This window comes from Amblyomma americanum, chromosome 2 (assembly GCF_052857255.1).
Source record: "Amblyomma americanum isolate KBUSLIRL-KWMA chromosome 2, ASM5285725v1, whole genome shotgun sequence".
Taxonomy (NCBI): Eukaryota; Metazoa; Arthropoda; class Arachnida; order Ixodida; family Ixodidae; genus Amblyomma; species Amblyomma americanum.
This window is the reverse complement of record NC_135498.1, coordinates 74258995-74283845: the sequence shown is the minus strand read 5'-3', so window position 1 is coordinate 74283845 and position 24851 is coordinate 74258995. Positions and strand designations below refer to the sequence as shown.

The following is a 24851-nucleotide window of genomic DNA, read 5'->3' as shown; positions in this document are numbered from 1 at the left end:
TACTCGCTAGATACACGCTAGCGAGCTTCCGGTCTCTTTATAAGTAGTGTGCAGTGCAGTGTGCGTGTGTGTGCCTGTGTAGTGTAGTGTCTGCAAGTTCGCCAGAAAACATCAATAATTTGCGAAACCATTACTAAGTCGCTTAACTAAATACATTACCAGGAGGCACCCGCATGCTGTGCGCTGTCAATGAACATTAAAAATCTCCAGGTGGTAGAAATTGTACCGAGGTTCTCCACTCCAACATCGCTTTCTTTCTTCTTTCACTCCCACCTTTTCCCCCTCCCCCCACCCCCGGCACGGTTTTTGGTGTCCCCCGAGAAGCCAGACAGTTGCTGCGCCATTCAGTTCCTAAGAAAAATAATTTTGGTTTTGCATATTTACGTGTCCGTTGATGGCGGTTGATCAGAATAGTTGTTTGCACTCAATGGACTGGGGGCACAACGCCTGAAAAATATTTGCCATGTCTAGCATATAGTAGTAAGCTTGAAAAAGTGTCAAGAAAAATTCGTAACTGCGACTCATTTGTTTTATCGCCACGGGCCTCATAACAAGAAACAAGTAGCTGTGGTTTTTTCTTAAGCGTTGTCCCTCTTCTATATAGCACAATGAAAAAAAAGCGATTGTAACTGTATAAATGTCAGACGTCGCATTTTTATCAATCAAAATACCTCTAAATTTTCGTCATTTCATTACACGCCCATTGTGTAAAACTTTGTAAGGTTTTGAAACAAATGTTAGGCGAGGTATGTCTAGAGGCATGTTTGTTTTTCACGCGTGCAGGAGAGCACCTGATATACAAATGCAATAGAAAAGCCCGTCTGCTCTCTCACGATCAGCTTTAATAAAAAAAGGCGCTTCTTTGAATGAGGCGCTAAAGACAGCATCGCGGCGCTAGCTGCGAGCTACTGTAAATTTTTTTTAGAAGTGTTCACACTTAAAAATTGGATATGCGCCGACAGTCGCAGGCTCACGCAAATTTTTTTAGCTTTAAAATGTCCCAAAGCGTCACATGAACTCTGAGGGACATCGTAGTGGAGTGCACAGCATCAATTTAGACCACCTGGGGTTCTTTAACATGCACTGCCATTGCACGTACATCACACGGCTGCCTTTGCGCTTCGCCTCCATTGAAATCTAGCCGCCGTGGTCGGGTTCGAACCCGGGTACTCCGGATCAGTTGCCGAGCGCACTAACCACTGAGGCACTGCGGTGGGTGAATGGAAAAAATTGGTGGTGGTAGTGTTTTTTTTTTACAATAGTATAAAAAAGGAAGGAAAATATTTTTGCTAGCCCCGGCATCTGCCATCGATACTGAAGCACCTGAGCTGGGGCAGCGGAAATAAGGAATAGCAGGCAGAATGGAGAAATGAAGTGAGAGAGGTGAGAGGACAGGAAGAGAGGATAGAGGGAGAAGTAATATACACAAACTATTTACAGAATAAGAAATGTGTCAAGGCTGTGGGCGTGATTAGTTCATGTTGAAGGAATTAAAACGCGCACAGCACTCTGTTGACTACAACTGGAGTGGGGCGTCCAGTTATTACTCGTTCAAGGTAGAACTCGCGGAGCGTTCGGTCACTGCGTGTAACTACCTGACGGAGAACCGACGGGACGTCAAGCCCATGTGTTCGAGGAATGCACAGAGGCTCACCAAGGTTTATGCGCTGGTCCGAGAACTCTCCTCCCGGACCCCGGACGATCAGGCACCCAACCCTGCGCAAGAGGCCCCATCGGTTCTTTATACATATCATCAAACCACCGCATTCTACAAACTCACCCGCATGACATTACCACCACCCCACAGTACTTTGTCGCCCTTACCCAGCGCCACATGGCGACAGTTGCAGACGGGCCGCTTTATTTCACCCTACCGTCTCTGATGTTTTCACCCCACTTTTCCTCCTCATTGTAACACCTGTGGCGTGCCCAGATCCACACTTTTCCACTATCTTTGGGCATGTGCTTCCCCACAGGCAGTACCCCCATCCCCAATCCCACTCATTCTTCCTGGGAGGCTGCTTTACGGACCGCTCAGCCCGCCGGCCAGAAATGGCTGGTGGATCGGGCCTTATGTGAGGCACATAAGGTCCGATCACATAAGGAACACATAAAGAGACCACGCTGGAAGGTTTTTTCTTTCCTTTTTTCTAATAAAAGTTGTTTCCATCCATCCAAGTGCTTTAGGACTCCGACAGGTCGACCCCGTGCACCTGTAGCATGTCCTTGGACCCTGAGGGACGCGGATTCGAGTGTGCGCGGGACAATAATAATAATAATAATAATAATAATAATAATATAAAATATTAATAATAATAATAATAATAATAATAATAATAATAATAATAATAATAATAATAATAATAATAATAATAATAATAATAATAATAATAATATTAATAATAATTGGTTTTGGGGGAAAGGAAATGGCGCGATATCTCTCTCACATATCGACGGACACCTGAACCGCGCCGTAAGGGAAGAGATAAAGAAGGGAGTGAAAGAAGAAAGGAAGAAAGAGGTGCTGTTGTGGAGGGCTCCGGAATAATTTCGACCACCTGGGGATCTTTAACATCCACTGACATCGCACAGCACATGGGTGCCTTAGCGTTTCGCCTCCATCGAAACGCAGCCGCCGCGGTCGGGTTCTAACCCGGGAACTCCGGATCAGTAGCCGAGTGCCGTCACCACTGAGCCACCGCGGCGGGTACACTAGGCTACCAGTCGAGCATTTCTCTGTACACGCGAGAGGATAGTTGTGCGCATGCGCCTTTACCATGGTGCAAGGTTAAGGCCAGTTGTGCGCATGCGCCGTTACCATGGCAACCGGGGAGGAGGAGTTGGTGCGCCGCCCGCTTCGTCGGCGCTCTTCTGGAGTCCCTCCTTTATTCCTTCCCTTATGGCGCGGTCGGGTATGATCCTGGGTACTCCGGATCCTGGACTGGAGGGATTGACCTTGTTTATCTGAGAGAAAGCAACCCGTCTAAATACTGTGTAGGCAGCATTGAGACAACTGTGTGTTACTTTACCGATCATCGGGCAGTGTTTATGTCTGTCAAAACAATTGAATAAATAAACAATGTGTCTCACCGAATACTTCTTCAATGCTTAACATTTTAGTCACAACAACAAACTCGGCAACATGCGTAACCAGCGGAGAACTATAGCTCTCGCTACGTATATCCTGGCATAGCTGAGCTAAACCACTGCCAATTTTTTTCTTCCGTTCTTCTTTCACCCCCTCCTTTATCTCTTCCCTTACGGCACGGTTCAGGTGTCCGCCGATATGTGAGACAGATACTGCGCCATTTATTTTCCCCAAAATTCAACCAATTTTTCATACCAAAAGATTGGAGGACGTTTAAGCTTCGCCTTTAAGAGTGGAAGGTGACAGCGTGTTGCAGCGCTGCCAGGCAGTCTTGCCCGCCTTGCCCGTGGCCAATTGCTCGGAGTCTTTTGGAGGCCTCTCAAAGCGTGACTCAGGTGTCCACCGATATGTAAGACAGTTACTGCGCCTTTCCTTTCCTCTAAAGTAACAATCACAACTGAGACGCACAACGGCCAGTTCAAGGAGCAGTGTCACTGCAGCACGCGTTCGGGATCTCATCAGGCGGCGGATGGGCTCTTTTGAGAGGCCTCCGAGAGTAAATCGGGAAATTGGTTGTTGGGAAAAGGAAATAGCGCAGTATCTGTCTCACATCTCGGCGGACACCTGAACCGTGCTGTAACGGAAGGGATAGAGCAGGTAGATTCCGAGCGATTTGTCCAACGGGCAAGGTGTCGCGCCGAACTGGCGATGGCGTTTCGTGGCCTTCCTGGCAGCGCGGCAACACGCTGTCGCGTTCCACTCAACGACGAAGCTTAAACGTCCTCCAATTTTTACAGTGACGATTATACCTCTACCGTCCAAGATGCATGGTTGACAACTTGTATTTCCACCGTGAATGAAGACCCCTTACTACTGCCCACCCGCGGCACGCAGACAAGGAGGACGGGGGCCGGAGCCTGTGCCACTAAAGGCTAACAAAGAGATTTTGTCTCTTTGCGGCGTCAAGCGCCAGGCGGATCAGGGCTTGGCAACTTTCTCTGCTAGCAATATTTTGTTCGACTCCGGTTGAGTCGGCGCATTCCCATATTATGTGGTCGAGGGTGGCCCTCTCTCCGCACGTTTTACAAACATCGTTTTCGTGTTCCCCTGGTAGGGCATGAAAGGCCCATACCGGGTTAACGAAATTCCGGCTTGCAGGCGCCGCCACGCGGTCGCTTCTCTATTACTTACCTTCTTATCCGGTGGTGGCACCAGTTTTCTGTTCAGTCTGTATTTCGCAAAGATTTCGGAACAGGTGCGCGCGCTCATCCAGATTCTGACAGCCCGGCGGTTCCATATGGTTACCCGGAAGTAGAGAGCTCGGACTAACTCGTGTGCCGCTTTGTTGCCGGGAACCGATGTGTGCGCTGTGGTCAATATTAAGCTGACTTTGCGGGTCAGCTCTCTGCCGGCCAGGATCCTCGCCGCTTCCGGCGAGATTCTGCCTTTCATGAAATTCCAGATGGCAGTTTTACTATCCCTGACTATGAATTTTGCTTTCGTTCCAACGCAAGCGAGAGCTATGGCAACTTGTTCTGCCGTCTCTATGTTGCGGCTGCGAATAGTGGCTGCCGACGCGGGGGCGCATAGTCCGTTGACTACTGTGCCAGGAAAGTTTCGTGTAGCCGTGAGAAAAATTGTGTCGTCGTAAGCAAAAAAAAAAACGCCAGGCTAAAAACTGAATGTTACTCCGAGTGGAAAAGTAACCAACAGCGCAAAAAAATACAAGAAATATAAGAAATTCAAAATATATAAAAAGTAAAAAAAGAGTATATAAAGGGTAATATAAGTCCATTTCACTTCTCTCCGCTTTCACTCTTTGTCCAGTCACGTGTGTGAATTTTCAAGTGCCGTCGCAGTAGGTAATTGGTGTCGTCTTACACCTTCGTTGTCCAGCCACCTTGATAGAAACACCATATCTCCTTTGAAATCAGGAATACAGCATACAGCACACAGCTCAGTACTGGTTTTCAACAGGAAAAACCACAAAACAAGCATGAAAACTACATGATTGATGATAATGCGCGTGTGAACAATGAGAACACTGTCCGACGCGTTCCGGTGATAATTAGGCTTACAGCTGCTTCGAAAGGGGTTGACCTCGTTCGAAGCCCTCGTGTGAAGTGCAAACCGCACGATGTATGATAACGGCGCCTGCAAACAATGCGAAGCACGTTTCTTCTCCCCGCGTGTGTTTCCCATTAAAGATTACGGTTGCCTAAACAGCTCCGAGGGGAAAAGTACCCAACAGCATAGAAATCGTACATCATGCTGATAATAAAGTTGTGAAGTAATAAAGGATAAAATCAGTACGTTTCACTTGTCTCTAGTTTCATTCTTTGTAGAGGCACGTTCGTGATTTTTCGAGCGACGTCACAATGAGTAATTGGGTGTCGTTTTACAGCTTCGCTGTTCAACTACCCTCACAGTGTGGATTAGAGAAACAGTTTGGATTGGAGGCACAGTGGATTGGAGCAGTCCCCGACTATTAATCGCCGGTTCGAATCCATGTCATAAGCTAGGCTCTAACTTCACTAGTAAGTTAATTCTGCATGGAACGCTGAATCGTATGACACCATTCAGAACATTCTGCGGCAAACAACTGGCATGATACGACTTTTTTTTTTACGCAGCCCCGAATACTCATGACACGCGGCGCCGACTACGCCAACGGCTTTTCCACCGAGTGAGCTGCATACGCTGTCGCGTAAAATTTCGGCACAGTCGTTCGCCGCACACCGTTGCAGGTGGTGTCACGTGATCTTTAGTTGCATATAGAATACGTCACTTAGTCAGGTTATGCTCCGTCGTGAAAGGTGTTTGAACCGAGTGTCCGAGTGCTTCACTCAGACCTGTGTCGACTCAGGGGATGCGGCTGCGCCACATCGCACGCCACGTCGGCTCTGTCTATGATAGCTATTACTTGCGGTCCATCAACTTTTCCTCAAGCAAGCCTGGCACCATCGTCTCCGGCAACCTAAGCGGCATCCGTGGCAGAGACGTATCCAGGGACGTAGCCCGAGCACCCTGGGCCCACTCGAAATCGCGCTCAACCACAGCTATAACCCCTTTCGCTGATTAATGCTCTAAGACGCTATGCCAAGCTTTACAAATTTTTTTCTGAGTTAGTTCAATAAATGTAATCTCGTTCATGATGGTGGGATGAAGAAACCCCGACTTTTCATTTCTCCCGCTAAAAAATGTTAGTATTATACGAAAGAGTGAATATCGTGTATGCTGCATTCTTTTCTTGCACGCTCAAGAAATTGTGATGCGCAGCTAACGGAAATTTTCGTGCTCTTTGCGGAATGTAGGCAAGGGGAGAGCACTTGCTGTACCCTCTTGTGTATAGGAAATTCCGAGCAACGTATGAAACGGAGAAGTGCAGAAACAAAAACGTTTTATTTCTAAAAGGAACGACGCCCCATTGGTGGTGGTGGAATAGATTCTCACTGAAAGGTTGATGCAGCTGCCTTAAGGCGGCGCAGGTGCCAGGGGATAAGGTCTTGCCGGTGTGCACGGCGTGGTCCTTCTGGAAATCAGATAAATAATGAATGCACATATCATTTATGTGGAGCAAATAGCCAGGATTTCCGCAAAATGCGATAACATGGCACGCTATTCTTTTCTCATCTGTAAAAAAGCTTACGGCACATCATAAAAAAAATGGATGCTAGAAAAATATTAGCTGCCAAATTACACTTTAAATCATAAAGTGCATGCAAAGAAACAACTTTTAAAAAATACGGCAGTAAATTCACAGTGAAATAAAGGTTAAAATTAGACCTTTAGAGAGCTTTCTGAGCAGCCTCATTACTCGCACTCAATAACACACTATTACTCACAAACGTAGACACAACAATGAACTTCGCGTTAGTGAAGGGTTCCTCTTACATTTCTTGATGGGTGTCACGTGGGTGATGTCTTTCACTCCGTAGCCGTAGTTGAAACCGTACGGACTAAGGCCGTAGACGTAGGGGTGGGCATCAACGCGATGGGTGTAGTGAGGTAGGTAGCCGTACGCGGGAACATGGTGTACCGCGCCGACCACAGCGGTGGGCACCGAGCTGTGCACAGTGTGGACGGCGGTGGCTGCGGGCGTGTAGGTGGACACCTTGGCTACGGTGTGCGGCACACCCGGGTGAACGGTCTGGAAGCTGGTCACCCGGCTGGCCTTGGACACGGCAGGTGCGTGGTGATACGTGGTGGATACGGCGGGAACCGCAGCAGCAACGTAGGGTGCTGGCACTACGGCGTGATGGTAGGTGGTGGCGACACTTGCTACAGGGACGGCGTGTGCAGAAACATGGGTGGCGATGGCGGCGCTGGCCAATGTAAGGATGATGCCGAACTGTAAAGAAGAAGCAAAAAAAATATATCACGTTCTCGAAACCATGTATTGATTCCTTACGCAGCCGCATATGTTTTACAACATTACTTTTTTGTTTATGAAAAGGTAAATGTGCTAAAAACAGTTAATCAGTTCAGCAATGCGTACAAGTAAAAGCATTTTGATCGCCTTTTCAAGACCAGAGAGGGTAAGCTTGCACAAAATAGACTCTATTGCGTTTTCAGGCGTCCTGGTGCTTGTTCGACCTTTCATACGGCGTTTATTTACTCATTTCCCGGTTATAAGCAAGTAAAGACCATTAACTGCTGGGATACAAAAACTCAGTGTTCGGGAGAGACAGGTTATTTCATACACTGAACGTTCGCTATGTAGTTATATTCATGTACACTTAATCAACTGAATCCTAGAAGTACTTGCCATACTCACAGTGATCATGGTTCTTTCTTGGGGGGCTCTTGAATGAGGCTCCAAAGGACGAATTGGTGCTGTGATGGTCGCGGTTTCCTTTTATATACCTGCGGAGTGCCACATCTGACGTAAGAACAGACTGTAGTAAAGTGGAATGAAAGCATGAGGGAAAGAACTATGAAAGCATGAGGGAAAGAACTACATATATGGAGGGTAAAGAATGCAACCCTGACGCATCATATGTGTAAAGTTATTGAGATTGAAATAGAAGAGGAAAACTAGAAGTAATCTCTGCAGGCCTTCTGCGCGGATGTTTTGATCGAGGAATTAAATGAACAACGACGCAAGTACAAGAATGCAAGCGCCTATAGTGGGGGACCTTGCCGGTCGTTGCCGTCATCATCAGCGACATGTGCAGCCTACACAGGTGAAGCGGGCTCGTAAAGAGTCGTTATAGAGTCCGCCTAGTGACACGTGAGGGGTCAATGAGGAAGTGGCTGCAGACGTGAGACCAATAAAGTTGTCGCGTGATCATTATCTCGGAACGCACTTCTGGAGGTAACGTGATCCGCCTGTCTCTAATTTTCCCAATATTGCTCTATCTCCCCTATCTTTTCTTGTGGACTCGAGCATCGCAACCCGACGGTTGGGACGTTTTTCTTCTCGAAGCTTTGCTCTTTACTGGTCCGCAGGTGTATCTCGAAGTGGAATATAGGGTGAGCTGTTGACAAATTTTTATGAATGCCTATATCTACGTCAGGCGGTCTTGTATTGTTTGGTATATTTTTCTCTAAATGCGAATGAAAAAAGATACTGCTTGTAGCCAGTGCTTTCTTCTTTGTATTTCTGGGTGGAAGAAAAAGGGTGCCGTCATTTCATTCAGGTGTATACTGTGTTGACGTTCCGAATTTTGAAACCCGGGGACTGTAATGCGAGGTGTGCTCATTACTATTAGAGTGCGAATTTTTTCACTCGGCTCCTTTATCTCAACACCATGGTGTAATTACATTTTGGGTGCTCATTAATTGTGTACTAAAAATGGCTTTATAAGGTGATTCTGATGCAAATTTTTCATTTGCAGGAGCAGCCGCGGTGGCTGAGTGGTTATGGCGCTCGGCTGCTGGCCCGAAAGGCGCGGTTTCGATCCCGGCGGCGGCGGTCGAATTTCGATGGAGGCAAAACTCTAGAAGCCCGTGTACTGTGCGATGTCAGTGCACGTTAAAGAACCCCAGGTGGTCGAAATTTCCAGAGCCCTTCACTACGGCGTCCCTCATAGCCTGAGTCACTGTGGAACTTTAAACCCCCATAAAACTAAACATAAGCCTTTTCACTTGCAGCTTCAAGAAACTTTTTTTTTGCGTTGAAAAGACTGCATTTTTGGAGCTTATTTGTTTTCTATTGACAGCCCAGCCAATGAGCAATCGCAGTTCATGAACGAACATGCGTATCCGCTTCCGGAGGTCTAAGGTGCAGAGATAAAACATTACCTAGAACGATTTGTGCGGCGAATTGCATGAACCAGTTAAAGGATTATGTCGTCAGAGTTCTAAATTAGGCTAAGTACGGGTGCGAGAAAAATGGTAGATCTCCACTACGCGCCGTTTTTAATGTAAAATTTCGAGCCTACTTCATTTATACGATTCATTACGGGAATGCACATATCATGCGCAATGGATTCATACGTCGCTGGTGAGGCGTCCCTTGTGATCATTATGTTAATATATATATTTTTTCATTCTTTACAAAATATCTCAACTTCCCACCCTGCTGGAATCGCGTTTAGGAGTTCGGGCAGAAGTGCATACGGTCCTACTTTGGTTTTGCTAACTGTAAGGACACCTATACATTGCTGTTGGTGCTAAAAATATTAAGAAAGCATCGTTTTAATGGTTCAAACAGAGATTATTTGTGTCATTTTTCCATGATAGGCGAAGGTCACATCACAGGGTTTCCTGAAGTTGTTTCGGTGTGAAAATTTTCTTTGAAGGTTACAAATCATCCCTGCACATTCAGTGACCGTTACTGTATGCATACGCTCTGTACTTCCGAGGAGCAGAAAACTGCCTAAGCGGACCCGTTCCCCGCCTACGAAAAGGATATTTTGGTAGGTCCCCTACCCGACATTGCGGTGAATCTTGCGCATTCGAAGTTGTTTATTGCAGATTTGAAGTTACTGGCAGGTGTATGAGTGAATGCTTGAATGGCTTTAGACGTGCTACTTGGAGCGCGTAAGGAACCTATCAACGAGTTTTTGTCGCGTACTATCATAGGAACCCTGGAGACAAGCTGAAGTTGGACTGTATCTTTAGGGTGCACTGTGTTGGAAGCACAAAAAAAACTCCCATAAAAACGGAGTTTTTATGAACTAGAAGACCAGAAACAACAAAATGAAGGAGTCTCCATCACCGGCTGATTTCCTAGGTAAACTGAGTGCGTCGACATGTATAGTTTTCTCGGATCCCAAAGGCTATACTACACTGCCATTCACTACAATACGGTAATCACGGAGTCCTCTACGGTGGAGACGTCTCGATTTTGAATCCAGTGGTGGCAAAATATTGAGGTTCAACTTTCTCAGCATAAAATTCGACACATTGTTTTTTAAACTGAATGTCGATGTAGGCCATCTTCAGTTCGTCCGCTGTGTAGATTTTAAAATTTATTTATTTTTCAATATACTGCAGGTCATTTCTTTGGCCTTAGCCGATGGGACAATAAATGAATGAGCTGAACAGCATCACGACAAAAGTGTTAATAAATGATGAAAAACAAGCAGCACAGTAAACTACCCAAAGCAGTGTATAAAAGAGGATTAAATTCTAACCAACCAAGAACAGACGCTCTGCTTCAGCCACAAAATTTGTTTTCTCGAGAACGTTAGCCGGTAGTGAATTCCACTCAGCACCCGTGCGGGAAAAAAACTGTTTTTAAGAAAAACTGTACGAGCGAAAATAGCTGTTAAAGAGCATTTATGACTGTGCCTTGTCCTGGAACTGAGGGGCTTCCCTTTCTCAGAGAGAACTACTTTCAATGTAGCAGTCAAAAGGTCTGCTAATCATGGAGGTCTGCCAATCATTCTGCATATGTATAGTGTGGGGATATTGTTAAGTTTCTTCAGTGATGTCGGAGAATCTTACCTCTTATCTTTTGAAAAAAGCGATCTCTACTAATTTTGGGTTCAAAATATACCTACCTCTTCTGTAGGAATAAAATCTTGTCCGGCGCTTAACCTACACTTGAGAATACAGTGAAATAGCATGACGCGTCAGACATGTCTCTTCCGGCTGTTCAATGCGCATAGAGTGTTTCTTAGGTGGTGACGATAATTGGGGACGCTAATTTGTAACTCTCATTAAATAAGTATTTGTTGCCTTTTTTGCAGTATGAGGTGGTCGCACAAGAACTGTCGCATTGAAAGGACTCTCCTTAGAGGTGTAGGGGTAGCAGTACACTCGACTCGACACCCAAAGGGCAGCGGTTCAATGCCCTCTCGATCTCTTTTTATTCTCGACGACAGCGCTGACGACCACGTCAGGACCATCTCGGCAAACGGGAACTTCGTTACGACGCCGGATTTTCCCGTGAACTGGGCCTCTAATGCTACTACATTAAAATTGATCGCCGTGTAACATGTTTTGTAATGCGTCCTCTTGATGCCTGCAGGTCATGGCAGAACCTGAGCTGATGAAAGTTTTTTTTTTGAGATTTCGAAATTTTGCCATGCTGCAGCAAAGGCTTAAGAACTTCGATGCATACATCATGAGTGCGCGCATCGAACGCGGTGACTTTATTGGAATAGATATGCAAAGAAAAAAAAGTGGCTCTTAAAATGAATCAAGAAACTTTACAAGTTCCCTAATAAGGCAGAGGTTTTGAGCAGTCACCTAATTCTGTGCACAAGAAGCGGGCAATGTCGCAGTTGCCTACCAAATTAAATATCCAATCCGACACAATTCATACATGCACAGCGGATCATTCATAAAAATCCAGTATTTCATTATTTTTCCTTGCGGCGTTATAGACAGTTCGAGCCCTCATAGAAGTTAAGAGAACCACTTATGTATGTGAGGCTAACTGGATACGGCCTGGTTTTTCCAGAAAGTGTGATTATACGAATACTGCACACACTGTTGGAGGGCTTCAACTAGGTGTTCATACCGGCGTAGTTAACGTATTCATGTTTCATAACTAAATCATTTAAATTATACAACGCGGGAAACTACCGAAAATAAGAGAAATTGTTGACTTGGAGGACAACCATAATGAGTTTCTTAGAAATTCGTTTTCGAGCACGCGGAGTATTTAACCGGTGCGTAGAACTCTAATGGAAATAATTTTGTGTAGAGTAAGCCGAGGGCACACGAACGGACCACAAACGACTAAGGCTGACACCGCATTAACAAACAGTTTATTCTTGGCAACGCCAAACAAATATATACCAGCGACCAGATCAGAACAAACTATGAGTCAGGTGTTCGGACGGCATGTTTTATAAAATAGCTAGTAGCAAATTTATTTCGAATTTCTAGAAATAAAAAGGAGCTGAAAGTCAGCAGCAAGTTTAAGGGCTTGCCTTGGGTCGTCTTGTTTCGGCCTATATTATTACCATTTCTGTAATATATCAACTAGCCCGAAAAAGCACACCATTGGGCTGAAAACTAGACCTGGCGAGCTTTGCCTGATGCTCCAAGACCTGACGGAACAGGCAGCGCGAAGAATGGGAGGTTATACATTCCAAGATTCCATAAGCTGGCCTCGCCACTCATCCTTGCGTTCCTGACATAGCCCCCACGTGTCACATCCTGCGAAGTTGTTGCCGCCCTACGCGTCTATCCTACACGCAGTGAAGCAGCCATGGCAAGGTTACCGCTCTATTTACGGCGCCTTGATCGCAGTCTTGCGAGTGTTATCCCCGTGGGATTAGGAATGCGGGCCTTGTATCTCTAGATCTCAGACCAACAACTTAGGCTTTCTTGTAGGAAGTCAAGACACTGGTTGGAAGACGCATCACGGATCCGAGCGGTCAGTGATGGGAGCTATACACGCATTTGAAGCAGATATTGGCTTTCCCCATTAATGCCGCAAGTGGTACTGAAGCTCTTGCACTTTTTATCACGTCATCGCCACGCGGACGTTTCAGATCTGCAGTGTACTCGTGAGGTTGCTAAGAAACCTAAACCACCTAAAAATATTTCCCCATATTAATAATGCCAGCAAAGCGCCATGAGTATTTGTGTGTGCTTGTATCGCTTGACAGCGTGAATTGTACCGTGGCTGCAATGATCAGCTTTACACGAAATACATAAGTTTTTGGCTGACGTGTTAAAGAGGAGCATTCAGTTAAGTTTCTATGGGGAGTGAGCCACCTAGAATTACTTATTATGATAGTGGTGCTGTCAGAATAAAGTTTCTGGGCTTTTAAGCAGAGCATTCTTAACACTATAAGCGCTACAGAGCCATACATTGCAGATAGGAACAAACACTTAAGGCTGCTCCCAATCAAAGCTTTCACACTCACACCTGCCCACTTGTGCGACGTTCAGCAGATTGAAGCATTACGCATGCACCATGCAAGAAATCACTGCGCACTCAGCCTTAATAAGCGCACGACTGCCTCTTGTGATGCAGAGATGCGTGTGTGTGTGTCATCGAAACAAGTAGCGACCTGTGTAATAATAACAGCAATCAGAAAATACGTGTCCCGTTTATTGAACGCGCATGAAGTTAGGCTGATCACTACATGTTGCGAATAGTTAGTTACCTATAGAAGTTCTTTTGTCAGAAGTAACAGTAAGTCGTCGCAAGAGAGCATACTCTGTTATGAGATGCTTTTGTCCTTTAGATTGCACGCGCCGTTTCACGTATGAGTAAACGGAACTTGCTATTCTGTTCTACGGGAAGTCACGTTTTCCCTAGCAGAGAGGAAGCACCAGCGTGGAGCCATGCGTAACCTCACCAGAAATTACTACGTGCATGCACATACATCACGTCCCTCAGACGTGCTAGGCAGCGCGTAAATAGTGTTAGAAGACATAGCGGGCTCGGTTCACTTCTGTTTCACCTGTACATTTTTCACCAGCCGGATAACTTCCACTGCTGGACAACGGCCTCTTCCACTGATGTCCAATTATCCCTGTACTACGCAAGGCGTCAGCGCCCTATGTAGAAAAAGTCCTTCATAGCGTTCCGGGTGTCTCTGCTAGAAGTACCCATTATGAAAAAAAAGATGTAATGTGCTAGGTGAGTGAAACCGACTAAATGCTGTTGAGAGTCGCAAGGCTTAGTCCTAAGTATTTTGTCATTATGCAATCTAAATCACCAAAGCGTTCTTTCGTATTTTTAAAGTTTTAGTGTCAATAATCACGTCCAACATTCTTGAATAAAAATTTTGAATTTTGAAAATTTGTAAGGAAATCTTATAGAAATATTGATTGTAATGGTCGATTCTTTTGATGTGTAACAAAATCTCTCTTTTAACGTGCTTGCATCGATCGCATAGAGAAGTTATCACTGCCATACGAAACCAGTGGGGAAGGCTTTTGACGATAGAAAAACGTTAATAGCAAAAATAAGGCAAGACTGCTATCGGGTGGTTTGCGGATATATTGTTTATTTTACTAAAATCCTGCATTATGTGAAAAACATTGTGCCCATAAACTGTTTCTCACTAAAAGATACTTTTGTCCGGAATTGTTGGGCATGCAAGTGTCAGTGGGGAAGTTGTAAATCGCATCGAAAAATAGCCCACTGAAATGTTTGCGCCAAATAAGGTACCATGTACATCGCTTTCTTTACCGGCTGTAAATGAGGTCAGCAAAATACAAAAGCTATCACGTGACAGCGCTGCTACTTCGTTATCTTAAGACATGTCCCAAAGAGAACACTATTCGAATTTTTTTTTTTCAGAATACTGTTCTCGTGCGTTTCTTGCATGTGCACTGTGCGAGAGATGCGCGCCAGCAGCTGACAGGTGGCAGCTTTTGTATTTCTCGGGCTCCAATTATGGCGGGCCAATAACGCTGCGTAAAGGGCACAGTTGTACAGACACTTAAGCCGGCTCTTTATCAAGAAGATTTGTAATTTTTAATTTACATTTTTTCCTGAAGCCGATATTTAGAAAATTTGCCAATTAGTTGCTAGTAATTCTTAAAATTGGAGAATAAAAACTACAGCAGACTAGACCAGGCCTCTCCCAACAGCAGTGAGTTGGATTCAATCGACTACTAACACTTCGTCTTTTTTAAGCCTAAGTTCATTTTAGCTGGGAAACCTGATGTATGCTAAACTGAATCTACCAACGGGAACGACAGAGCCCCTTATTGTTCCTGTCTAGTCTTCTTTCTGGCCATTGTCGTTCGATCATTCAGTGTGACACCTTACGAACTAGCCCTAATGTCTATTCTCCCGGCATATGCCCTTGCATACTCTTGCATACCGCAGTTGTGGTCTAGGGGCTTGGGCGTCCGCCTCAGCTGCGGAAGGTGGTTGGTTGAAACCCGCCGCCGGCAACCCACCGGTAAAAATGGGTACAAGCGTCTCCCGGCCCGGCGCCCGGCTTCCTCAGAGGTGTACGCTTGGAAGAAGCTCCATCAACCCCGCTGCGCCCTCAGGGGCAAAACCAGTTTCGAACACAATCAGCTTGTAAAGGTGGTTCGTGATGCATTTGAGAGTTGACAGGTTCAACAGAGTGTCGTGAGTTATATGAAGTTTAAATGAGTTCGCTCTGCGAGTGTTCAGAACATGAAATTAAATCTCAGTCTTCGAAGAGAGTTCAGCTCAGCGCCAACAGAAAAAAAAGAAAGATCTGTCAGTCTACACCCTGATATAATGTGTGTCTCTCCTGTTGACCTTTTCTTCATGGCTTGCCATGTACCAAAATACCCAGAAACAGAGTCTTCCGTACTACTTTTGTGGAACGCGCGCTTGAGGGCGCAAGATAATTTCTCCTTTAAGATGAGGCTCAGTCATCATCAGTAACAATGTCGACCCTTTGTATCTTCTGCGTATTTGCAGCGCGGGCTTCAGACCAACTTCACCGCAGAAATTCTCATGCCACGAGACGGCCACGCACTGTCAACATGGCTGAGCAGGATTATGACGATGCGTATGTAGTGCGAGCACGCCGACGTAGACGCGCACCAGCCCTCAAAAACACGCATTAAAAAAACTCCACAAGCTTGGAAATCTCTTATCGAAAGCAAGCGGGTAGCATGTGTCTACCATTGCAATAAGGGTGAGAATCCACAAAATTCTGCTTGCAAGTGGAAACACTTTCCGACAACGCAGAGGTTGTCGCTCTCCATGAGCCCAACACAGCGTCACGTTTCCTTGATAGCGATCTCAAAAGCGTCCCAACGTTCGCTCCAGGCACAGGGGTCTTACGATGACCGGCTCTGTACTTTTGTATTTTACTGAGTGCAGTAGAGGGCAGTGCCGATCATTCTTAGCCCTCCCTAAGCGTCGCCATAGTTCCGTGCCTAACCCCTCCCCGCCACATCGCGCACTTGTTTAATATTTTTTTGTGGATGAGTGGGGGGGGGGGGGGGGGGGAGAAGGCAAGCAGCTGGATTTCTCATGCTGTGATACATAGAAACTCATAGCTTGCCCCATTTCAAGTGCGATGCAGCGAAAAGCTGTCAGCGAAGATCAACGACTCGTGGAGGGCGTAAATATTCCAGATGCTGCCATGTGGTTGGGGTCGGGAGGGCATTTTATTACGTCCATGGTTCCCAACACCTATAACGATTTTTCGATGCCGAGGACCGCTTTTTTAAGATGAAAGCTGGAATAAAGCGGACCCACCACCGTGATTACATTATGCCGTGGTTCCGTATATAAGGATTGACTTGCATGGCCATCGTCACTTGAGTCAGCTCTTCGGAAGCCACCTCAGCCAGCAACCGACGATGATTGCTGTAAGAAAACTTCTTCAGTTCTCTAAAGTTTGTCCTAGCGCAAGCGTCGATAAGGCTCTGTTGATAGAATATTTTGTTGAAGTTATTGTAGCTAATACAGGCTATGACGCTACAAGAATATGAAGAGTACAAGGAAATAATAGTACGTGAGCTAAAATGGGTAATACAATGCCACGAGGCTGAATGCTGCCTATATCCCTCAACGTTTGTGGACTTGGTTTGCAACAACTGACAGTATCTAGGAATTATTTGCTGGATCTTCATAAAAGCAAATTACAGAAAAACTCTGACATAGCAATCATAACTGAACGCCCAACTTAGTCGGGCACACTGTTGCCTGAATGTTTTTTAGCCGCGAAGAACTTCATTATGGGAATGTTTTCTGTGTCAGTAGATTTTAAAAGTTCTTCTACTTAAATGTGGATCACCTACACAACCTATTCCGATGAGTTTTTTGGCCATCGACTTTTACAAAAGCGCATTTTCAAAGTGCTCAGTTTAAGTTTTTTTTGTTTCCATGATCACACATTCTGTTACGAGCATCTGCCATATGTCGAATTTTTTCCATCCTGTTCCGTACGTCAGCAATTCACACAACTAGAATATAATACTGCGATAGTTAAAACGGGTAATACAGTAACAATGAGTCTAAATGCCTCTGTATTTTTTGCTACCTACTGTATTTTTTACTACGTACTATGTACTCAGAAACAGAATCTTCCGTACTACTTTTGTGGAACGATAATAATACTGCATAATAGATTGAAAATGGACACCCGTTAAGTTTACTGAGTCGATGGCAACCATGTCGCAGTTGTACTCGTGCCTCTTGGTGGCCCTGGCCAGCAGTGCCTTCGCCGGATTCGTGCCAGTGGCTGTGCCGGCAGTTACCAAAGTGTACACTGCACCTGTGTCTTACGTGGCGGCCCCAGTTGCGACCAGTGCCATTCACCATGCTCCAGCCGTGTCTAAGGCCACGCGGGTGTTCAGCTACCGGACCGTGAACCCGCCAGTCCCGAAGACGGTGGCCAAGGTGTCCGTCCACACCCCCGCGGAAACCACCGTGCACACCGTCCACTCTGCCGTGCCCACCTATGTGCATGGCGCCGTTGGCCACTTTCCTGCTTACAGCTACGGGTACTACCCGGGCCACCCTCTGGGCTACCGTTACGCCCCCGGCTTCGCCCCGTACGGACTTAGGTACGGCTACGGTTTGGGTCACGTCGCCTACGTCCGTCCACACGTGAAATGTGAGTCCACTTTTGTTCTGCGCGGGTCAAACTTGCTGCGTTTGGTTGATAAATAAATGACTAGATAAGACCGCCAATCTTTTTTCGCAGTGCAGACAGCTTTAGTATCAACACACATGGGCATAACAGAAATACCCAAAATATTTCGCGGCGTATCTTTGCACAGGCTTTGATTCTGCGTATTGAAAAGCAGCATGAATTAGCATATGAATTCGAACACTGCCTTTTTATTGACTTAATTTTGAAACATTTAGACCATATCACTTTTTTCACCTTTAAAGGCACAGACGAAAGTGCAATAATGTTTCTGTTCTTTCTTTCCAGAGACAACCCAAAAGTTGACTGTGTATTGGGCCTATGACTTCAGGTGGCTTAAATGAAGGAGAAAGTGGCATCGTCGACTTTTCATTGTGGCTTGGACCAAACTACAGATAACGCATTAAAACCCCTCGTCGAAATAAAGAAGTTTGTGTTCACTAATTTATTGAATTGTGTTTACTAGGTTGCATTGAAAGATGCAGTGAAGGCAGGCCTCGCAGATTCTTCATCTGGCGTCACCCGCGAGCGCGGACATGTAGACAACATCGCGAAGGCTTCGTTCTTTTGACAACAATGTCTGCATTAATCATTTCATACTTATTTTAAGGAGCTTATTTTTTTCGCTGTCCCTGCTTTGGTTCAGCATGTCAAACTGGAAACCGCCGATTTCAATTGTTGGCCCATGATCGCGATATCCACTGGGATCAGGCAGTGACCACACTCGCGAGGGGCGGCGGTGGAGGAGGGTTTCAAGCGCAGCTGCGTGAATAAGGGAGCGAGAGCATAAGATGGAGAGCAACAAGAAAATAGATGGAGTTATAAAGGATTGATATCTAGAATTTTATCCAGAACAAAAAGCGCTTTCCAGTCAACTGTGGAGATGTTGCGGCCGCGTGTCGTTGTACAGTCCTCGAGCCATTTGTATTGACCACTGGATTTAGGAGGGTAGATGTGTAGGCCATGACCACTGGATGTATTCTCATAAATGCGTGGCGTTCACTGAGCTCTTTCTATGTAGTAGCACAGGAATCTGCGAATTTTTCATTAACGTGTCACACGGCGCAGTAAGCAGCTGAAGCTATGGCCGTTTCCAGAAGGTTGACAGAAACGTATGTATGGTCGGATTAAAGGACTGACAATAAATTGACGTTGGTCGCCTTCCAGAGTTAGTGTTTAGAGTAGACACCTCTTGCTTTGATATCGCTGCACAAGAGATGACATTAAAAATCACGTTATTTACAGCCCAAACAACTATATGTGTGTCTGGAGGACCTAGAAAAAAAAACAGGTTTGATGCCAGAAGGTACCAAATTTTGATGTAAGATTAAAATACTTCCAAAAGCCGCCGAGGTGGCTGAGCGGTTATGGCGCTCGACTGCTGACCCAGAAGACGCGGATTCAATCACGGCTGCGGCGTTAGAATTTCGATGAAGGTGAAATTCGAGAGACCCGCGTGCTGTGCGGTGTCTGTGTACGTTAAAGAACCTCAGGTGATCGAAATTCCCGGAGCCCTTCACTACCGCGTCCCTCGTAGCCGGATTCACTTGGGGAAGTTAAACCCCCATGAACCATTAAATACTTTTAAACATCCTCACTCACTCGCAGTGGTCTCACACTCGTGCGCACGGAAAAGTGACAGTGAAAGGTTAGCCCTGTCCTTCTTGACGCACACCCGAGAAAAAACCGCGAAGGCGAAGTTCACCTGGACGGCATGAGAAAGCGGGTGGCATTTTGCGAAGCGCGAAGTGTCCAGCCCGGCAGGTGAACGCGACAGTTCTTCTTTCGGGACGTACTGCGCCCGCGTTGTTTATTCGACAAAATTCGAAAGGTTATACAAGCAATCGTGTTAAAACAATTTGAAGAGAATGTGCTTGCGTGGCCCTATTTTCTGTGTTGTTAAGAGAAGAGAGGAGTAGATTCGTCTGATCCATATCTGAGGCAGGTCCTGAGACAAGGTTATTAAAAAAGAAATGCTCAGGAGGCGTTACTACATGCGACCGGCCTTCCAGGCCTTGCCTTCTTGAAGCCATTTCCTTCCCTATTTCACTCTCCGGTTACGGCAGAACTGACCCCTGGCGGCTGACATCCGGCCCCGACAAATAAAACTGCCCCACGACTGTCATGTGAGCACGACTTTCACCTATTATTTTATGATTGCGCTTTAAAACTGCCACACGACTCTGGCTGCTGAGTTTTGATCCTACATGAAGCAGGCAGGCTGCGCTGTTTTTTAGGTAGGTACTTCACGGTGTCTTGTAGGGGTAAAACGGCTCTTCTTTTGCTTCAAGACTTACAAAGTCTACAAGTGTACAAAGTGTACAAAGTCTAAAAAATTAAGAACTGATAAAGGCGACACAAATGTACGCCATGTGCTTTTTCTAGGATAAACCCTATACGCTTTCCAAGTCTAGTCTGGCCCACACTGCGACGATAGTAACGAGACTGATAGTGCGTTCACTAAAAAAAAAAACGACGTTCTTTGTGCTTTGTTAAGGCTGCAAACACACGGAAAATTAAGTTTGTAAAAGCGTTTGCTGCAATTTCCTAGCCGTACACTAACTGAAATACGCTGACTAGGAGGAGATCAGCATTTGGTGTATTTATTAGAACCTAAAAATTTCGTTTTAGAAATAAAATGTTTATTTTCACCATTCCTTCATACGAAACTGACGACTAGGACTGCCGACTTCTATCGCCACAAGTCTTGCCATCGTGACATGGAGCCCTCAGTTATTATGGCTAAGGGTATCACTGCTGCTATGTGTGCATCACGGGCTTATTCATTGGTTTACGCCGTCGTCTTTCTTACACTTGTAGTAATCAGGTGGCCTCATGAACAATTAGAATTGAGCACCGCTGCGTTCGGCGCTGGAATTTGAAATGCTATGTTGATGCAGTCAATTCTCTGCTCTCTGTGGGCACATGAGTAAGCCGTAGAAGTAAACTGTAAACCATAAGAGAGATATTAATGTAGTTGTGCCTGTCGCTTCACCACCGAAAATGGCTAAAAGCCAGAATGTTTTCTCTTTTTCTCAAAATTTCTTTTTTTGGCAAGATGTTTTATTTACTTTGTTCCGGCAGTTTGCATCCGCAGCCTCTCTAGACAAACACTGGCCATTTTACAGACGTAGGCAACAGGTAACTGTTCATAGTGCTCCAGCCTGGTAGTCATATGCACACTTCTTCAGTGACAAAATCAAGACATGGATGTAATGGACAGGCATAAAAAAAGCCTCGAGGCCCATTATTTTTTCGACGATTAGTTTGTCTTATTTAGACACAGAGACGCTAATGCACCTGAGGTAGAAACTATTCAAATGTTTAAACTCAGCCATCGTAGTGATTTTCTGCGCATTAAGATGTCATGCTTCAAGTTTCAGACAAGAAATTTCTCCACACTAAATAGGGATGTCCGGAAGCTAGAATTCAATGCACTTTTTTAGAGATTACGAGAAGCTGACTGAGATAAATGGATTGGCAAAAAAAACGTAGACTATGCTGTGCTTAGCAATGCAGGAGTTTGGGCAAGTTGGCGGATATTCATGTCTCCTCACTTTTCACCTTGTCTCCACGCGGTCGTAATGTGCGCGGATTCCGGTGGTTGCCTGTATTTATTCCTTCGCCTTTTCATCACACCTTCAGTTGCGACTCAGCTCCTATTGGGTCTTCTTAAGTGTGTCGCGTCTAGTTTGGGCTTTTTTTCACTATAGCTACGGTTCTTGGGTTAGTCAGACTGGGACCTTGAGATACTGGCCACTAATTTATTACGGAATTTAACACGTTATTGTAATCTTCAGTGCAGTGCTGTGTCGAACTCACTTCCTACAAAGTATCGACAGCGTTTTAAACATGATACTTGTTTCACAGTACGTGGTCAAACTAATTATTTAACACAGTTATCCTAATGAAAATTGGATTTTTGAGGAAAGGAAATGACACCGTAATTCTCTCACATCGCGGTGGACACCCGAGCAGTGCCGTATGCGAAGGAGGAAGATAGGAGTGAAAGAAGAAAGGAAGAAGGGCCGTAGTGGACGGCCCCGGAATAATTTCGACCACCTGGAGATCTTTAACGTGCACTGACACCGCACAGCATACGGACGCCTTAGCGTTTCGCCTACATCGAAACGCAGCCGCCGCGGTCGATTCGAACCCGGGAACTCCGGATCAGTAGCCGAGCGCCCTAACAGACCCACCGGGGCGGGTACACACTTATCGCACCTCGCAGTTTTTTGTCTTCTTGAAAGAGAAGCTACTAGCAGCTCTTCCTTTTGAAACCCAGCGACAGGAACAATAAATCCGAGCAGTACTGACAGTACTTGCAGTGAAGTCACCGCGGCTGCCTGTTAGAATGCATCTCTGCTGAAAAATTTCCCAGATGGACGTAATTTTGTGCACTCCGCAGGCGCGTGATTTTCGAATGGCTGAGAAATGACTCAAATTTGTTGAGCCGCAGCGGCATGTGTAATCGCGTGCTCGCAATACTAGAAATATAATATAAACATTACTTACGGTGGGATACTCGCCCCTGAATAAATAAGGAGCCAAACACTGAGAGTTAAAAAGTTAGCTATTAAATATTAGATAAGAAGCTTATTAGTTAGCACGTACTAGCTGTATACTGATGACCTGCACTGCTGACCATGTCGTGCCGAAAAAAATCGCTCTTCTAAGTCCAGAAACCTGCGGAAAGTCTGAGGTGAAACACTATGCATTCAGAGGTAACAGAAAGTTGTGAACACCGCATGAGCCATTTGAACCGACTGGCAATTAAAGCCGCTCTAGACTACACTGAACACGCCAGTAATCGTGGCAGGAACTTGTTTATTACGTCGGGAAAAATAACCGTAGTACTCTCAGCCTTGCACAAATAATGTAGAAATATTGACGATATCTCTTCTTGTGGTTTTTCTGTCGCTGCGGCTAGTAGCCCCTGATAATAGGCTCCGCAAGGGCATCTCTGAAAAGAAGAAACAAAAATTACACAATGCAAAGATTACGAACTGAGAGAATGCTGCGGCATTTCCGTATGAGGTGAGGAGTTCGTTGCTAAAATGCATATGTTGCCCACACTGCAACGGGTAGGTTCTGACACAAGTGTGCTAAGGCTAAAGCATCTCGTACTCTAAGGAAGGGACCAGATGCCTCCACCTTACAACAATTTTGCTCTGAAGGCCCTCATGAGGAAGCCCACATCCCATCATGGCGGAAAGGAGATTGGAAAAAAAGGCTCCATAAACGCCTACAAAAGCCGGCTCCTTCCACTCTCTGCGGGCCGCTGGGGTGGTGTATTCGGTTCTACTCTCTTTCCTTTCTTTGATAAGCCCCTCACCCATCAGCCAACTAATTAATATTTCTCTTTCACGCATCAAAACATTTTGGGACTAAGCCGTATTCTTGCGTTCTACTATTGGCTCTTATATTCTACCCTGCGTTGGATTCATGGTGCAGGCAGGTTACTTCCTTTTTAGGTCTCAGCATTACAATCAGTCTCTTTAGGGCTGGTAACGCCCTCGATATACTAGAGAGGAAAAAGCCGCCGGTGCTCATTAAAGCTGTCTTCAGCAGCAGTCTGCTGATGACCCCTTTTAAAAGCTTCATATATCAGAATTGCCTCCACGTAAGAGAAAATGACGGCATGAAGGCACATGCATGCAGCCGTTGTGGTGTGATGATGATCTTAGCAGGTTACATCATCAGCTAAGCATGAGTCAGTACTCACACTTCTTGAAAGGAGCGACGTAGCCATAGGCGTCCAGTCCATAGCCGTAGTTGAGGCCGTACGGGGTGAGGCCGTACCCGTAGCGGTAGCGCAGCGGGTGGGCGTCGTAGCGGTGACTGTAGCTGTAGCGGGCGGGGAGGTAGCCGTAGGAGTAAGCTGGAACGTGGTGGACAGCGCCAACCACAGCGGCAGGCGCCGAGGCGTGGACGGTGTGCACGGCGGCGGCAGCGGGAGTGTAAGTTGACACCCTGGCAACAGCGTGTGGGACTCCAGGCTGGACCGTCTGGAAGCTGGTCACCCGGGTGGCCTTGGACACTGCCGGTGCGTGGTGGAATGCGGTGGACACAGCCGGTGCCGCGGCGTACACTCCGGAGACAGCTGGCACTGCGTGGTAGCCGGCCACTGGAACACCGTAGGTGGACACGAAGCCGCCGAAGGCGCTGCTGGCCAAGGCCAGCAGGAGGCAAGCGTGGAGCTGCGGGCAAATCAGAATCATTCCATTAATACTGGATATGTTATACGCGAACAAAACAATAGCGGATGTTATTCGTAACTTGGAAGAAAAGGACAGTAATTGTGAGTATGAAAAACTTGTGATAAAACCAGTACACGAAGCATCGGGACGACTCAGTGGAACCGCTAATACAAAGACAACTTGAAATCATATAAATATGGCAGAGATGTGCACGATTGAAGGTTACTTCGATGTTTCAGCTCTCTAATCCTATTCTCAAAGCGGGAATGCTGCCTTGCTGGGAGATTTTTGCTTAATTCAATTTTATCTTTGCGGCGGGGCTTCATCCTAGCTTGATCACGTACAGCACAGTCGGCTCTGTTTTGTGAACAATTAAGCGCTATTGCTTTGGAATAACAATTCTGAATAAAGGATATGTGGTATAGAGACATAGGTGTCATATGAATGATGTGTTTGATGATAGAAGAGGCATGAAAAATGGATGCATTTATACACTGAGTTTTTTATTGTACTTGGGTGTTCTTAATTTTCAAGTATTTTTGGCAATGAAAAGTAATTAAAACATTCAGGCACCGCAGGGAGCTTTTCGTAGCCAGTATTCAG

The 24851-nt window shown here is 45.8% G+C and overlaps 1 protein-coding gene across 1 annotated transcript; it reads right to left on the bottom strand.

Moving 5' to 3' along the window:
• Nucleotides 1–23762: 23762 nt before the first annotated feature.
• On the bottom strand, nucleotides 23763–24269 carry LOC144119772 (uncharacterized). Its single transcript, XM_077652314.1, has one exon. It carries the CDS (start codon nucleotides 24267–24269, stop codon nucleotides 23763–23765), a length of 507 nt encoding a protein of 168 aa, XP_077508440.1.
• Nucleotides 24270–24851: the final 582 nt, after the last annotated feature.